Genomic DNA, 17,532 nt, shown 5'->3' with positions numbered 1-17,532 from the left:
GCACTTGAGAAGAAAGTGTAATCTGATGTTTTGGGGTGGAATGTCCTATAAATATCAATTAAATCCATATAGTCTATTGTGTCATTTAAACCTGTTTCCTTATTTATTTTCATTTTGGATGATCTGTCCGTTGGTGTAAGTGTGGAGTATCTTTTTCCATCCCCTCACTTTCAGTATGAATGTTTCCCTAGGTCTCTAGTGGGTGTCTTGTAGACAGCATAGGTATGGGTCTTGTTTTTGCATCCATTCAGCAAGCCTGTGTCTTTTGGTTAGAGCATTTAATCCATTCACGTTTAGGGTTATTATTGATATGTATATTCCTATTACCACTTTCTTAATTGTTTTGGGTTTGTTTTCGTAGGTCCTTTTCTTCTCTTGTGTTTGCCACTTAGAGAAGTTCCTTTAGCATTTGTTGTAGAGCTGGTTTGGTGATGCTGACTTCTCTTAGCTTTTGCTTCTCTGTAAAGCTTTTGATTTCTCCATCGAATCTGAATGAGATTCTTGCTGGGTAGAGTAATGTCGGTTGTAGGTTCTTCCCTTTCATCACTTTAAGTATATCATGCCACTCCATTCTGACTGTAGAGTTTCTGCTGAGAAATCAGTTGTTAACCTTATGGGAATTCCCTTGTATATTATTTGTCATTTTTCACTTGCTGCTTTCAATAATTTTTCTTTGTCTTTAATTTTTGCCAATTTGATTACTATGTGTCTCGGCATGTTTCTCCTTGGGTTTATCCTGTATGGGACTCACTGCATTTCCTGGACTTGGGTTGTTGTTTCCTTTCCCAAGTTAGGGATGTTTTCGACTATAATCTCTTCACATATTTTCTCTGGTCCTTTCTCTCTCTCTTCTCCTTCTGGGACCCCTATAATGCGAATGTTGTTGCATTTAATGTTGTCCCAGAGGTCTCTTAGGCAGTCTTTATTTCTTTTCATTTTTTTCTTTATTCTGTTCCACAGCAGTGAATTCCACCATTCTGTCTTCCTAGTCACTTATCCGTTCTTCTGCCTCAGTTTTTCTGCTATTGCTTCCTTCTAGTGTAGTTTTCATTTCAGTTATTGTGTTGTTCATCTCTGTTTGTTTGTTCTTTAGTTCTTCTGGGTCTTTGTTAAACATTTCTTTCATCTTTTCGATCTTTGCCTCCATTCTTTTTCCAAGGTCCTGGATCATCTTCACTATCGTTATTCTGAATTTTTTTTCTGGAAGGTTGCCTATCTCCACTTAATTTAGTTTTTTTTCTGGGGTTTTATCGTGTTCCTTCATCTGGTACATAGCCCTCTGCCTTTTCATCTTGTCTCTCTTTCTGTGAATGTGGTTTTTGTTCCATAGGCTGCAGGACTGTAATTCTTGCTTCTGCTGTCTGCCCTCTGCAGAAGTTGGTTCTTTAAAGATCGATAAGATTCTTATTCCCTCAGCAATATGTATGGAAAGTCCTCTAAGCTGTCATATAGTTTGCTGTAACATCTCACCTCTAGCAAGAGCATTGAGACCGTGTGGATGCTTACCCATGGCCTTTGCTGGACAGAATGCATAATCTCTCGATAGACTTGGTTCTAGAGAGGGTCCGCCACTGTCTACCGATTAGGTTCCTGCAGGGCCTCGGCTGCTTCAGCTACTGGACCACATCTGTCAGCAAGCGGGCAAGGTCTCAAAATCACTCTAACAGGTTGTGTTTCCTTCCAGAAATTTTTATGCAGATATAAGCATACTGATCTGTACGTGTAAACCTTTTAAAAAATGCACACACAATATAATGGTCTTCCACTTACTTTTATCATTTAGTAATATATCTTATTACTAAATTACTTATTACTAGATTATGTTTATATCAGTACATTTTGAAGTACCTCATTCTTATAGCTTCAAAATATTCCAGTGTTTGGATGTACATTTATTTATTAAATCAGTCACATTGTGATGGGTATGGTGCGGTTTCCAGTTTGGGCTGTTATAAGCAGTATGCCGTGAACCTCTTTGCAGTTGTATGTTAACTGAAAATATTGATAGGTGCTTCAAGTTGCCCTCCATAATGGTTGCATCATTTACTGTTTGACGCTACACTGTTTATAAGGGATCATTTAGTTGAATATTTGATTTCTTCTTTCCCTAATGAATTTCTTTCCAGTTTCTTTTTCCTTCTCCTTTTCCTACTACCTATTGTTTTTGCCCTTTGTATATAGTTTTAAGACAATGACTTTGAGAAATATTTGTTATGAGCCATACTGATAAATATAGATGCTTGGGAAAAAATGCATCTTTTATTTCTTAAACCCAGGAGAAATTTAATAAATGCAAATGCTTCCATATAAAGTGCAATTCCATCCCACATTGCCACGGGGATCCTCTCGAGTTAGAAAAACACTCATAGGGAGAGAACTGAAAACAATTAGCACAGTGATTTTTTTTTTAATGCTTCAGGTATGCTTTCTTTTGCCTTTAGAATTTCTTGAGGAATCAAAACAACAAAACAAATTACAACCTTGTCTGTGAGACCCTTCAGTTTTTGGACTGCATTTGTGGAAGTACGACAGGTGGCCTGGGCCTCTTGGGTCTCTACATCAATGAGAAGAATGTAGTGCTGGTCAACCAGACTCTGGAGAGCTTGACTGAGTATTGCCAGGGCCCATGCCATGAAAATCAGGTAACTGTGAAAGCAGTCCTTCACGCACAAGTATTCTGACCAGTCAGCGAAAGGATCAGATTGGTGAAGGAGCCAAGCTTTGTGTGCATGTAAAAGATCTTTCTTCTTGCTTTGCCAGATATTTTTACTTTCCTAACAAAACATACGAAGACTGAATTATGGACTAACAAATACTATGCCATATTTTAATTTCACCATAAAAGGAAATTCCCATGAAAATATTCCAGATAAAAATCAGAGTTATCAAAAAACGTAAAATACGTTTTTTCATCATTGATCAGTTTTCATCTTTAGTCAATCTTTCCAGGATTTGTGGCATCAACTCCCATTGAAGGAGTAGACGGTAGAACACTTGGGCTAGTAAAGCAGGGGGCACCCTGGAATTTACTGACTGTTCACATCTACATAGGTTGTTATAGGGCTACCATCACAAGCATGGATCCACCCTGGAAGGAAGAGTTTTCAAGTCACAAACATTTATGGATATTAATTGTAAAGAAGCCATTGAGACCAAATATCGGTGCTTAATATAGAAAAGTGAAAAAAGTAATTTGCTTTTCTATTGTGAATTATATGATGTATATGTACAAAAATGCACACACACATACAAGTAAATACATAGGTATGTAAAACAAAAACACAGTTATTGACATAAATAATTTGTTAGGGGCATACTTCTTCCCCCCCCCCCCGTAATATGCACGTGACATGGTGAAAGAGTTTGTGGATTTTGCACTGTATTATATTTCCCTCTCCTAGGGCAACGATACAAGAAAACCTAACTGTTGATTTAAAGTTAAGGAAATATATGCACATTCAAAGATTTGGTTTTGTTGTTGGTTAAAATCATGTATATCTATAACAGAAAACAGGTATTCTCCACTCTTGGTTTTTTACTAAATCAGGTAAGTTCTAAAAGTAGAAATTAATAATAAAATAGCATGAATCCCGTATACTCTACTTACTATGAACCCCATGCTCTGGAAGTGTGTGGAAAGAAAGAAAGTGGCTAGCAAATTCCAGAAACGATCTGCAAATTGATTCCCTCTAAGTTTATCAAACATTTTAACAATCAGAAGAACCTCAGGAGATGTAGAAGATGAATGGAAAACACCTCTCTTGGGTGTCAGGGGAGTAAAAATTTCCTTGTATGAAAGGAGAAATGAAGCCCATTCTGAAAAATAACAGTCCTTTCAGAGTCACCTTGATTTTTACTCTTTCTCATTTATCTTATGTGGGTTTCAATTTTTCAGACACCTTGACAGTGGGTGCTGTGTGGTAAGGTGTAGTTCCACAAACTCCAACCCACAAGTTCCTGATTTTCAAGTCCTATAAAATGAATTGAATTCAGAGTCCTAGCACAGTAGACACTAACCTTCAAAATACTGACATTTATCTCTCAGGATATTTTATAAGCTTTTCTCAAGTCAGATTCCTCTGTGAATCACTTAAGTTTAAGGAATCTTCTGACCTTTTCCCTCAACCACCATAATTGACAAGATGTCTCCAAAACATCAGGAGGTGCCTGTATTCCCTGTCTGCTGCCACCCAGAATGATAAACAGCATTTAGCATTAAGTAGCAGATAAATGAAGTTGCTACATCATTTCCAATAAAGTTTACTTACAAACCTTGGGCATAAGGGGCACATTCCTTTTATAAACAGGAATATTCTCTTAGCCTGGATAGATCAGATCTTAAAATTCTAAATTTAAGGAATTCCTCTAATGAAGGTCATATTAGAATTTATTGACTGAGTGTTTTACTTAACCATTGTTCTTTGAAATTCTGTTAAAATGGTTCATTGAAAAGATACCTGTTTCATACAATGTCTATCTCTGTGTTCTTCATACAAAGCCGTTTAACTAATACTAATCAACCAATAGTCAGACTCTATGCAAAAGAATAAGTTAAAGTTAAACTTTTGACTTATCTTAGACTTAATCTCAAAGTTAAATTTTAATTATATTTTAAAAGTCGAAAGGCTAAGGTGATTCTGTAATTTTATGTCATGGCTTCTAGTGCACTTATATCATAAATAGAGTGTTATTTTATAAACATTTTGTTTTCTAGACATGTATTGCTACTCATGAATCTAATGGGATTGATATCATCATTGCTTTGATTCTAAATGACATAAACCCTCTTGGTAAATATCGAATGGACCTGGTGCTCCAACTAAAGGTAGAGTAAATCCACTATTCAGGGGTTATGGGGGGAGTGACATTCTCTATATAAAACTCCCTTTCAGAGTTGACTCTCAATCTCCAAGTAGGTCTTGTAAAAAGCAAGGTATTATCGTATTTTCAACTAATGAATTGGCAGAAAGGGATAGTAAAAGCACAGTGAGCACTAAATTCCTGATAAAGTGTCAAATAAGATTTGAGGTAATGTTAGTTGGAGGGTACTTTACTGGAAGTTTTTTTAAGCAGCCACTTTGTTTTGCTGCTTTTCTTCTGCTTTTATTTTCTATTTTTCATTATATAGAGGAGCAAAGGTTCTGAACATTCACTATCCCATATATTTTTAATTCGTCTTGACTACAGAATTCTATCTAGCAAGTCATGATTAATGAGACTATGTCAGAGGAGGGATGCATTTTAGTTTTATGTCTCTCTACTTTCTAAAAGTTGTTTTCTTTTATTATATATTAGAATCTTATCTTTTTCCCCAAATAAGCTAAGTCATTTTCACACTCCCTTTGAGGAGGTGCTTCAACTTAAACCATGTGCATACTTCCCAGCAGTTCCATTTATCAGAGGTCAGGAGCACAATGGCATTTTGAAAAAAATTTCTTCAACTTTTGTTCAAGTAGAAACAGATAATTGAATATACACAAGAAACTAAATAATCCCAAATATAAAGGCATGCTATTCAATTGAGATGAATTATTAAAGACCACATATGTTTAGTGTTAAACAGGTTTAAAAATCATTGGTTAAATAAAATTTTTCTGTAAAGACAGGTCGATCCAATATCATAGCGAGAATAAAGTTTAACTTTTTAATGGGTAAATTTATGACCAAGAAGAATAGAAATGATATTTCTATAATTATGTTTCTAAATATAGATTTAGATATATAATGGAATATATATTATATATATATATCCTACTTATGTGGAGATTGTGCTAATGGCTCTTAATGAGCAAACAAAGAGATAAGTTCACTGTTTTCATTTGCAATATATATAATCTTTGGGTATTTATCTTCATAGATCAGAAAGAAGGTGATCCGTATGTAGATTGAACGTGTGTCCTTTTCCTAATTAGCTTCATGCTTCATTTAGTAAAAACAGCCTAGGCCTATATAACAGACAGCTTGATTTGAATTACTAGAAAAAAAATTATTATATCTTGAATTCATTTTTAACCATAATTCATAAAGAAACAGGCTTTTTAAATCCTTTATTTACCTAGAGACTATACCTTTAAATCTCTCTCTCTCTCTTTCTTTTTTTTGGCCATGCCACGAGGCTTGTGGGATTTTAGTTCCCCAGCTACAAGGATTGAACCTGGGCCCTCGGCAGTGAAAGCGCAGAGTCTAACCACTGGTCCTCCAGGGGAGTCCCTAAGTCTCACTCTTAATTGACATAACTTAATGGGGGAAAATACTGAAGGATTTATCAAAGTATAGGCATACAGATTATTTACAAATCCAGACCTATGTAAAAAAGCCTAAATTAAATGATGGGGTATGACTTAACAGTACAAAGATACTCTTGGCTACTCAAATGGAAATCTTTTTTGAAAAAGGGTCATTTAAAATTTCATTTATGTTTCTAGGCATAATTTATATATACCTTTTTAAAATATGACAGTTGGCTAGATCAAGGTATGTATAAAATACAAAATGAATGAATTTGACTTGAAATATTCATAGTTTTCTACTTAAAGAAAGAGGTGAGTGTACATTTCTAAACAATCCATGAGGCTTTGTACATAATGGCCAATATGAGAACAATGTTTGTAAGACAGAATGATATAGTGTATTGGCAAATTTTAGAAGGTATAGGTAGTATGCTTTTAATTATAAATTCTCCAGAACATTATAGAGTCCATATTAAAAATGTTTAGGTTTTATTTTATACCATTCACCATTAAATTTAATTACTTAACCAGTTATAATTTTAAGTATATTTAACTTTACTAATTTACTATACCATTTTATGAATTTTCTCGTACATATATCTTGTCCCTTTTAATTTATATTTCATAACTGATCTGGGACTATAAAGTGCTGAATTTATAAATAGGTAGGTTTTTTTGTTACTATTGTTGGTTTTTTGTTGTTTTTTTTTTTCTTCTAAGGACTCCAGCTTCCTTTGGAAGAAAATCCTCTATTAACACACATGAATTTGATTTCTTAGCATATATAGGCTCTTGTACTTTCAAACTGATTCAAATTTCAGTAAGTCATTTACAAGATTTCTATTCCTCCAACATAGTATGAAAAAGATTGGTCAGAAAAAATACCATATTGCCAATAGCATTCTGAAATTGGATGTATTTTTAAGCTATTATGTATTGGGCCTGCTGAGTGAGGTTCATTAGAGAGTACCGTTAGCGTTGCCAGGGTTTTAGTTTTCAATTCTATGGGGTCAATTAATATTGCTCTAAGGATCTAAGCTCTCCACTAACACTGGAGCCTTATTTTTTTAGGTATGTTGTTTATATGGGATGTTCGGTTATAAAAAAGGAATTTTAGGATTAGTACAAATCTGTAAAAGTTGAAAATGGAACAGAAAAAATAATGCTACCTTTCCCACAAAATCCTAACATCTTTTTAGGATGGGTTAGTGACGTTGGCATCATCATCACCATCACATTATCATCATCGTTACTAATATTAGCCATTTAATCAATGGGCTGTATTTCTGAAAGAAAAATAGCTGGGTAGAATTTGGTATTAAAAACATCCAGTGGGGCTTTCCTGGTGGCGCAGTGGTTTAGAGTCCGTCTGCCGATGCAGGGGACGCGGGTTCGTGCCCCGGTCCGGGAAGATCCCACGTGCCGCGGAGCGGCTGGGCCCGTGAGCCATGGCCGCTGAGCCTGCGCGTCCGGAGCCTGTGCTCCGCAACGGGAGAGGCCACAACAGTGAGACGCCCGCGTACCACCAAAAAAAAAAAAAAAAAAAAAAAAAAAATCCAGTGTAATTAATTTACACAACTTTAACAAAATTTGTATTGTGGATGCCTACATCACCAAACAACTGATTCAATTTAAGTTTTCATCCCATAAGATGTTAATTTTGAGTCACTAAGAAGCATCTTAGAGCCATTTGACTCTGCGTGTGTGGAGGTTGAGATTTATCTAAGTGAATATTACAAAAACACTATAGAAATATCTCACAGGTCCTTTTTATCATCTTGCAGTTTGCCAGAATTCTAGGGCAGTGCTATTGAAAACACAGTATAAAGAAACATCATTCCAGGGACTTCCCTGGCGGTCCAGTGGTTAAGACTTCACCTTCCAGTGTAGGGGGTGCAGGTTTGATCCCTGGTTGGGGAACTAAGATCCCACATGCCTTGCGGCCAAAAAACCAAAACTTAAAACAGAAGCAATATTGTAACAAATTCAATAAAGACTTAAAAAAAAAGAAACATCATTCCAAATGTTGAGGATATTGTACTTTGTGTTGCAAGATGGTGTATAACTATGTTGTACCCGTTTTGGATAATGAATTGGCTGTATCAGAAACATTTTTGATTTCTATAGGTAAGCATGTTTGAGACAATATATTTATAAACTAAATTAGAAAACACCAAAGACAACATAAGCTGTTTTTATTCTCTATTAAACAGAAATAGAAAATATTATTCTTCTACAACCCAGATGGAAAAAATGTTGCATATATACTACCATGTAGGGAGACTAGTAAACCGTTATCAATAAATATTTTGTTTCTAACTCATGAATTTAGAATTTTATAGATTAATTTTCACTAATTATTGCTCAAATTTTTTTAAAATTTTGATTTGCTAGTGTGTGTTAATGTTTCATGTTAAAACAATTATGCTAAATTCTTTGTAAATTATATGCCATTTTTGTGAAATATGTCATTGATACTTGTGTCTTGTTAAAGTTTCATCATAGAAATGCCTATTTAGGAAATAGTCAAGGAAGATATGATTAGATTTTAATGCATTATATATAAACTCAATTTTGTGTTTAAAATTCCTTTTCACCAATATTTAAAATATCCTTTGTAACAACATATCTCTCATATTCATTATTTTTATTTTGTGTTAACAATAAAGTAAAATACTCTATTTTAAAATGTTAATAAGCCAAACAAAATTAGCCGTTTAAAATTCTGCTTGATTTAAAAAAAAAAATAGTCCTGATAATCTCAATTAAAACAAATAGAGGGGATCATTAATCCATGAAATAGACCTTTCATGTGTATCAACTCAATCTGTTTCTCTAGAACAATGCCTCCAAGCTTTTGTTGGCCATCATGGAAAGTAGACATGACAGTGAGAATGCAGAAAGAATTCTATTTAACATGAGACCCAGAGAACTGGTAAGAAAACTTTTGAAAGCTGTGTTAATAATGTGTAACCTAAAAGGGACAATTTATAGTATGCATGTCAGGGGAAAAGTCTAGTGGCTTTCACTGCTCTACCAAGGCACGATGGCACATCAAGACCTGCTAGTACAAAAAGCTCAGAAGCCCCATGAATAGCGAAGGCCTGTGTGATTTGGGTCCTTATTTCTTCATTGGCTTTATCCACTTTAAGTGCTTTTCTTAACTAGATTTTCACACTTACCTAACGTATCTGCAAATTATTTTTTGCCAGAAAGAAATTTTGCTTTAGTTTGTGTATTGGAATATAGGTGAGGAAGGTATATAAAAATGTTTGTACCCCTCAAAAATTTTATTTATACCTCTTTCTGAAAATAAAAACAAAATAAATATCTTTGGTAATTGTTCTTATTAGTAAAATGTTACACAGTACTCAGCCTAGAGGAAACTGTGTGGAGACCTCCTGGGAATTGCACAGAGATCATTAGTGTGTCTTCCTGTTGTAGAAGTTACATTTTCCTCCTCACTTGTGACATGGAAATTATGAAGAAATATCGTCATGCTTTAAAATCATTGGGTTTCAAAAGCATTGAGAACATTCTCAAACCGTATGAGCCAGTGCCCCAATGACTTAAGGCCCAGTCTTATAAACACCACTGTTGGTGCTATGGGGAAACCTATGAAGGCACTCTTTTGCTCTCTTTAATAGTAAGGGATGGATTCAAAGAAGGCAGATAAAGAGAAAGATAAGATGCAGTTTGATTTAACATACATTTAATGAGAGCATAGGACCTGCAAAAAACAAAAACAAAAAACTCCATCCATGGAAGCCAGTGGGCTAAGAGGAGCAAGGCATTCCTTATCCTTACAGTTAAATGGGGCAGTGAGTTATATATTCATTCGACAATATCTCTGCACAATACCCCTTTGAAAATACCATTTCCTTTGCCTACAACATTTTTATCCCATCATCTACTTCCTCCTTGTGACCTACCCTCAACTTCTTGCCTGAGTTAGTGGCCCTGCCCTGTGCTTGCTGAGTGCCTCACAGTTGTGTTGGCCTCTTGATTGGCTGACAGTAAGTTCCCTGAGGGCAGATACTCTGTTGTATCCACTGTTGGGTCCTCAGGGCAGAAAACGGTGTCCAGCACCATGTGTTCTTGTTATTAGTGGGCCCTTAATAAATAATGGATGCTTATCAGGGTTCCAACATCTCCCAGTTGATGGGAACTTTGGCACAGTCAACATTAAAAAACCAAAGCCAAATTTTGCAAAGAAAACAGGGAATATTGTAGGAAAATACTTCCATATTCATTTAAATACAGATGGTTTCCTTGGCTGTTTTCATTTAGAATTCTTTTATACTTTTCAAGTCTTAGGAATCATTCCAAGGTTTAATCCCACCTCATAGATGATGTAAATGCATGTTGTTTGTGGCATTTCAAGCCTTCTTGTTCCCCTTTGTTTTTTGATAGGTGGATGTGGTGAAGAATGCCTATAACCAAGGATTGGAATGCGATCATGGGGATCATGAGGGCGGAGATGATGGTGTTTCCCCAAAAGATGTTGGACACAATATCTATATTCTGGCCCATCAGGTGTCACATTTTATATCTTTATATTGTTTTGCTAATCTTATCAATCATGTCTTGTGTCAACGCTTGCTATCATATTTTCAAGTTCTGGTCCCTCCATTTTTTCAGCACTTGCCTTCATTGCTCTGGGTCAAGGAGAAGAAAGAGCTCCTAGAATGCCTGATGGTACCTCCAGGGCTGTGCTAGGGGCTGGTGCACAAGAAAGCAATACTTAGTACCAAAAACTGGGCCAGCAGGGAGGAGACAATCCCATGTCAGAGCCTGAGGAATAGGTAAACCACAGCAACAGATGGAAGTCTTGAAGGCGAGAGGAAAGAGGCTACTGAGAAGATAGAGAGTATGAAGTAAGGGATTGCATTCAGGTCAAAACAGGCTTCTGGCCTCTTTGAATTGTAGGTTGGCGTGTTTCCTGCAGAAGCTCTAAAGTGGCAGCCTCTAACTGGGTTTTATTGGACTTCTAATAAATATAAGGCTAAATTTACAGTCTTTTGAAGGAAAACCATTTCTATTTTCTAGTAACTCGTGAAAATGGGTGCTTGATAAATTTTATTTGATAAATTTAATTTCATTAACCTGAAGATCAGCTTTAAATTTGCATCTTCTAATGCAGAGTTTTTAGAAGTTAAAAAATTGAAATGACATATGCCCATTTGATTTTATCTATACAGCTCTCATATTCTTACAGGATGAAGTCCAAACTTCTAGACTTTCCCAATCTCTCCTTCTAGTCATTTTCTCCCACCGACAATCTCTTCCTTTTCCTGCTTCCCTGTACATCTTACCAGATAATTGAACAAACATTGGTAGCTATAAGTAAGACTCTGAGTAGATTAAATTTTTGTTTTTAAATTTTGCCAGTTTTATTGAGATGTAATAGACATACAGCACTCTGTGAGTTTAAGGTGTTAAAAGTTTCCTCTTTAGACAGTTATTGCCCTTCTCTGTCCTTTGTATAACTGCCTAATGTATGTAACCTTGAATATAATTTATACAAAAAAATTCAGGGAAGGAGTCAAATTCTAAAAGATATTAATACAAGAAGCTGGTATCATTTTGTAATATAGTTGCACCATTGAGAAGATTTTTAGGTCTCTCACAGTATAGCGAAGTGCACATATAGAACAGCAAAAGGTGAGGGCAAGTGGGTTATAGCTAGGAAGACAAGAGAGAATTTTAGGTATTGAGGAACTGAAAGTTAAGATGAAGGGCACACTGAAAGAAGTAGAACACAGAGATTTAGGATGTGGAAAAGAAAGTGGGGGGAAGAAAGAAAAGGAAAGAGAGAGAGAGGGAGGGAGAGAGAAAGAAAGAAAGAGAAAGAAAGAAAAGAAAGAAAGAGGAGGAAGGAAAAGGAAGGAAGGAAAGAAAAGAAAGAGAAAGGAAGGAAGGGAGAAAGAAATTGGGTGACAGGAATTGAATCAAGCTAGAGAAGGACTGTCCAGAGTCTGAATGAGAGTAGAGAGAAAAAAAAAAAAGCACGAACTGAGAATTAAAATCATATTGGCTTCTAGAATGAATATAGAAATACAGTGACACAGCATGGGTACATGATCAAGAGTTATTTCAGAAGCTGTAGCACTGTGGGAGGAAAACGGCAAAAAAAGAGAAGGCAGAATGAGCAGTAATAAATTTTAGAAGAAGGAAGTCAGGGAATACAGCCACCCATGTTCTTTTTTGACTGAAAGCTAGTCTTGCTCTGTCTGGAAAGGTTATCCCAGCTACACAAGCAAGACCTGACCCTGTGTCTTTTAAGTGGGAAATGAACAACCAGACCAGCCAAGTCAGACCTAGAACAAATAGAGGAGTAGATGTTGGAGCCAGATCACCTCATACCCATGAAGAAAACGTTTAAAAACGCAGTTTCGTGTTACTAGTCATAATATGAGTAACAATAAAAAGATCAACGTCAAGAAAAGACCTATGTTAGGTCAGTCCAGTTTTAAGCGGATTAAGTATAAGAGTAGAGAATACAGATTTTTTTTAAAACAGGTTAAGGTGAATGTCGAGAAGAGTGGAGAATAAGGATAAAGAATGCAAGTGCTAGTCATGGATTGAAAGATAACGATTTAAAATGTGAAAGAAGTTAAAAATGAAGACAGCATAAGGTCGATGATTTTGATGGATTTGAGTTTATGAAACTGCTAGGAGAGAACAGATTAAATTCAACGATGATGGTGGAATTGTCCAAGGAGTGGGAATTCAGAAGCAGTTAAAAAAAAAAAATAACAAGGGGTTAAAAACAACTTACTGGAATGAAGAGATGAAACAGTGGATGTGAAAATGGTCTGAATGGTTATCTAGAGGTTTCTGAATTTCTGAAAACCAAAATATTAGAAAAGTGGTAGTTTGCAGAGCTGGGATGGTACAATACAGAGATACATAAATAAAGCCAGTCTTCAGGAAGAGGGAGAATGTCAGACTGAGTGAGGGGAAGAAAGAGATTCGGAATTGCTGAATACTTAAGGGCTTGTGGTTAAATTGTAAGAGTGTAAACATGAAACGAGAGTCCCTAGGAGTCCCTTCTAGGAACTCAAGGAAAGGACAGGAATGGCAAAATATATGCAACCCTATATGTAACCAGCAGTGTAGTTAAGCAAAGGTCTGCTCACTTTCTTACACTGACACAGGAAGTTGTTGCCTTGCCACTTTATAAATGTGTTCTCTGTGAGGTGACTCCTCCCACTAATTTTAATGAAAAATTCAGTTTTCACCCCCAAGAGAGCCCACTGTGCTCTTTTGATCTTTCCACAAATGACTCCTTTGGCTTTCTTTAGGCCAGGATATCGTGCTGGTTTCTTAGGAGGCCAAAGATGGTTGCTGAGTTCCTTATGAACCTGTTGTCCAAATAGCCCCCATACTGAGACACCAATGCCAGAGACAGTGGTTGTAAACACTGCTTCAGAAGTAGCCATGTAGCTGTGCTCCAAGAGTTTTCTTGCATCCAGGTTTGGCTGTTTTCATTGCAAATGCAGAATCATTTGGCTCCGGCATGCTAATGACCATGCGGATTGATTTCTGCCTTTGCACAGTTCAGTAATTCCAAAACTGAGGTTCAACTTCCTCCTTGTTTTACTATAATCATCTTTTGTACAGACAGTTTATTTTGGTGCCCTCAGACTTTCAATTTTTGTTGTTACTCTTTTCATGGTAGTGAGGTAGTTCTGCTTTTTCCACCGTGACATCCTTTTGGCCCTTCCTGTGGTTGGTGTTACAAGAAAAAAATAATGCTTCTTGTAAGTGTCTTGTCTGATCTACATAGAACTATAAATACATCAAAAAGGGAATTTCTTAAGTTCTAATACCATAGTGTCTTGCAGAGAATTTCCTTAAAATTTAGCTGTGTGTCCATTTTAGACTTTCTGTCCTCCACATGCTCTTCTCATGCGTCTCTGTCTCCTCTCTGCTGTAGTTTTGATCTTTTATATTCTGCTTTCTTCCTGTTCCTTCTCTTTATTCCTGTCTTTCTTTAGAACAATTACTGCCTGCAATCTAGAACATTGCTCAGTACTTTAGGTTAAGTTTAACATATAATTCATATTGTTTCTTTGATTCCATGTAGCGATTTCTGTTTTTCTGAGACTTTATTTTAGTTTAGTTTCATTTCTTCCTCAGTTGTGCTGAGATATAATTGACATATAATATTGTATAGTTTAAGGTGTTACAACATGTTGATTTGATACATTTATATGTTGCAAAATGATTACCACCATAGCATTAGTTAACACCCAATCCAGTAACATAATATCATTTTTCTTTTGTAGTGAGAACATTTACTATCTACTGTCTTGGCAACATTCAAGTTTATGATACACTATCATTAGCTATAATCGCTGGGCTGTACATTAGATCCTCAGAATTTATTAATTTTATAACTGGTAGTTTGTACACTTTGACCCCCATATCTCCCTCTTTCCCCCACCTCCCAAACCCTGGTGACCACCGCTCTACACTCTTTCTCTGAGTTTGTCATTTTTAGATAGCACATCTAAGTGATATTATACAGGATTTGTCTTTTTATTTCACTAAGCGTAAGGCCCTCAAGTTTCATCCAGGTTTTTGCAAACAGAAGGATCTCCTTTCTCATGGCTGAATAAGATTCCATTGTATATCTATACCACATCTTCTTTATCCATTTATCCATTGACAGACAGCTACGTTATTTCCATATCTTGGCTATTGTGAATAATGCTGCAATGACACCCTTTATTTCAATACCTACTAGAATTAAGTATAGGGAGAAGTGTTATGTGCTTTTCAAGATGGGGAGAAATATTATATAGCAAGCCTGTGGAAAGCAAAAATATCTCCTGGCTTTTAAGGTGAGAAAGAATGGATCCCTTTCATTGGATATATGAAATTATTTTTTAAATATAGGCTTTAAATTTTTTCATCAGCATTTCCCCATGTCATTAAATAGTCTTTGAAAATGTAATTTTAATGTCTGCGTAATTGTTCATTGTTTGAATGTACCGTAATTTATTTAATCACTCTTTATTGTTAGACATTTAGGTTTCTAATGTTTTTGATATTATAAATTACTCTATGATTAACATCCTCATACATTAATCCTTTTCTGCTACACTGACCATTTGCCTAGGATAAATTCCAAGAAGTTTAATTACTAGGTTGCAGGGTAGTAACTAACTATTTTATGGTTCTTGATGCACATTATAAAATTGTTTCTCACAGTGTGATGGTAGTCATCTTACTGAATCTTAAAATTATTACCATTTAAAAAAAGCTTCACCAAGTTGATAGTGTCAGGAACATAGTGACCACTCAACACATGTTTGTTGAATGAATTAATGAGATAGATGAAAAGGGATCTCATTTTAATTCACATCTTTTGGATTACTAATAAAATGGACTGTCTTTTAATATGTTCTTTGGTCATTTCTATTTATTCTCTGAATTACTTGAAAATGTGTTTACCCATTCTTCAGTTGGGGTTCATTTTTGTCTTAGTGAACTTTAATTAAGGTTAATAAATCTTAGTCATAGTAGTTAGATCTACTTCATCCTGGTTCATTTGCTTTTTAATGGTTTAATGATAGTTTTCTTCCACCACCTTGAGGTCTGTTAAACACTTACCTAGATTTTCTTCTAGTGTATAATGAATTCAGTTTTTGCTTTTAATTATGTATTTTTTCCGTGTCATAATGCAGGAATAATAAAAAGGTAAGTTCTTGTGTTAATTTATCTCTAAAGACATAGTCCAAGGTTTAGTCCAACAGCGGTTCGTGGGGGAAGGGTTTGTAGTAGTTATGTGAGTGTGGTGTAGGGCATGTGCGACCTTTACTGGAAGAGATCAGGGTCAAAAATCCAAACCACCTTCAGGGCCAAACAAAAATGAGTGATATGGGGGCAGGTGAGGCTGGGACGATGGGATGATAGGGTAAAGCTGTTGCTTACCTCTTCTGACTTTCCAACTGGGCTTGCAGGCTCTGAATTTCCTCTTCTTTCACTATTTCAAAAAGTCTGAATTTTGAAATTTTAAAAAATGTGAAAGCTCCTAATTTTTAAAAATTGACAACTCATTCAAAAATTTTTGAAACACTGAGCAGTCGAAGCAAAACTCACCAGCAGGCAAAATGCAGCTCATGAGCCATAGTTTGCCACTTGTAGAGTAAAGGATCTAAAGTTCTCATTCTTTTTTTATTCAATTGCATGGACTTTTGAGTGCTTTACCAGATGTCAGGCACTGTACTAGATACTAGGATACAGTAGTGAAGGAGACCAACAAGAGATCAGCTCTCAGGGCATTTACATTCTGACTGGGAGCAGTGACAAATAGACGAACCAGAGGTAGCAGATAGTGACACAGGCTATGCAGTGAATGAGAAGAGGGTGTGATGAAAGACACTCAGGAGGTGCCGTTGTAGACTGGCTGATCAAGAGGGTTTTCTCTGGGGAGGTGAAACTGCAGTTAGATCTAAGTGAAAAAGCAAAAGTCAGCAGTATATAACGGGGCAGAGTGCGGGAGCATCCCACAGATGGCTGGAAAGTGGCGGTGAGCTTGGCATGTTTACAGGAATAAAAGACTTGTGTAGCTGGACCTTCAACCAGCCACCAGCACTTGAACACTATAATACTCACAAACACTGCACCCAAGGCTCATTTATTATAAGATAGTCATTCAAGAACATTTATTGAGCACCTCTTATGTCAGGCATTGCTTCAGTTGCTAAGATAGAAAATGAATAAAGATGCCATCAAAACGCTCACAATTGAGTGTGTCTTGGAGGGAGGAGAGGGAGACAGATAAATCGTTATAACTGAATGTACTTAGGTTAAAATGGAGGTGTGCGCGAGACACGCTTCCCTGAGGAGTCAGGAGAGAATTCATGGAAGAGGTGACACTTGAACTAAATCTTGAAGAATAGGGGGAAGGGGGAGAACATTCCAGGCAGAGGCAATGACTTATGCACCATAGATATTTTAGAGAAAGGAAATATTGCATGAATGAGTGAATGAATGAGTAGGACATGATATACTTTAAAAATTTAGTATTTTATAATTTAAGTATTATAATAAAAAACTGAATAAAGATATTTTACTGTTATCATCATCATCAAATATCATAAAATTAATGATATTTTTCCCCAATGGAGTGTAAATCCTTGTGCACAGAGAGTTATTTTTTTCTGTTCCTGTGTCAAGTATATACCTAGCTGTGGCAGATACTCAAAAAGTTTGGGGGAATAATTTCTTGTAAAAAGGCATGTGTGCTGAGAATATTTTTATATAATGCATGTACTCTGGAAGATTT

General features: G+C 35.9%; 1 protein-coding gene across 6 annotated transcripts in view; it reads left to right on the top strand.

The window, feature by feature from the left end:
• The window catches only part of ITPR2 (inositol 1,4,5-trisphosphate receptor type 2), a 537,217-nt gene that overhangs the window by 377,421 nt on the left and 142,264 nt on the right, over nucleotides 1-17,532 (top strand). For all 6 annotated transcript variants that reach the window (XM_024129066.3, XM_028491109.2, XM_028491111.2 and 3 more), the window contains 4 exons: nucleotides 2,442-2,642; nucleotides 4,715-4,825; nucleotides 9,070-9,165; nucleotides 10,644-10,766. In XM_024129066.3, coding sequence (XP_023984834.1) covers nucleotides 2,442-2,642; nucleotides 4,715-4,825; nucleotides 9,070-9,165; nucleotides 10,644-10,766 — 531 coding nt within the window. The remainder of the gene's footprint in view (nucleotides 1-2,441; nucleotides 2,643-4,714; nucleotides 4,826-9,069; nucleotides 9,166-10,643; nucleotides 10,767-17,532) is intronic.

This window comes from Physeter macrocephalus, chromosome 6, assembly GCF_002837175.3.
Source record: "Physeter macrocephalus isolate SW-GA chromosome 6, ASM283717v5, whole genome shotgun sequence".
Taxonomy (NCBI): domain Eukaryota; kingdom Metazoa; phylum Chordata; class Mammalia; order Artiodactyla; family Physeteridae; genus Physeter; species Physeter macrocephalus.
Note: the sequence above shows the minus strand (reverse complement) of the source record. Positions and strands in the feature narration are given on the sequence as shown.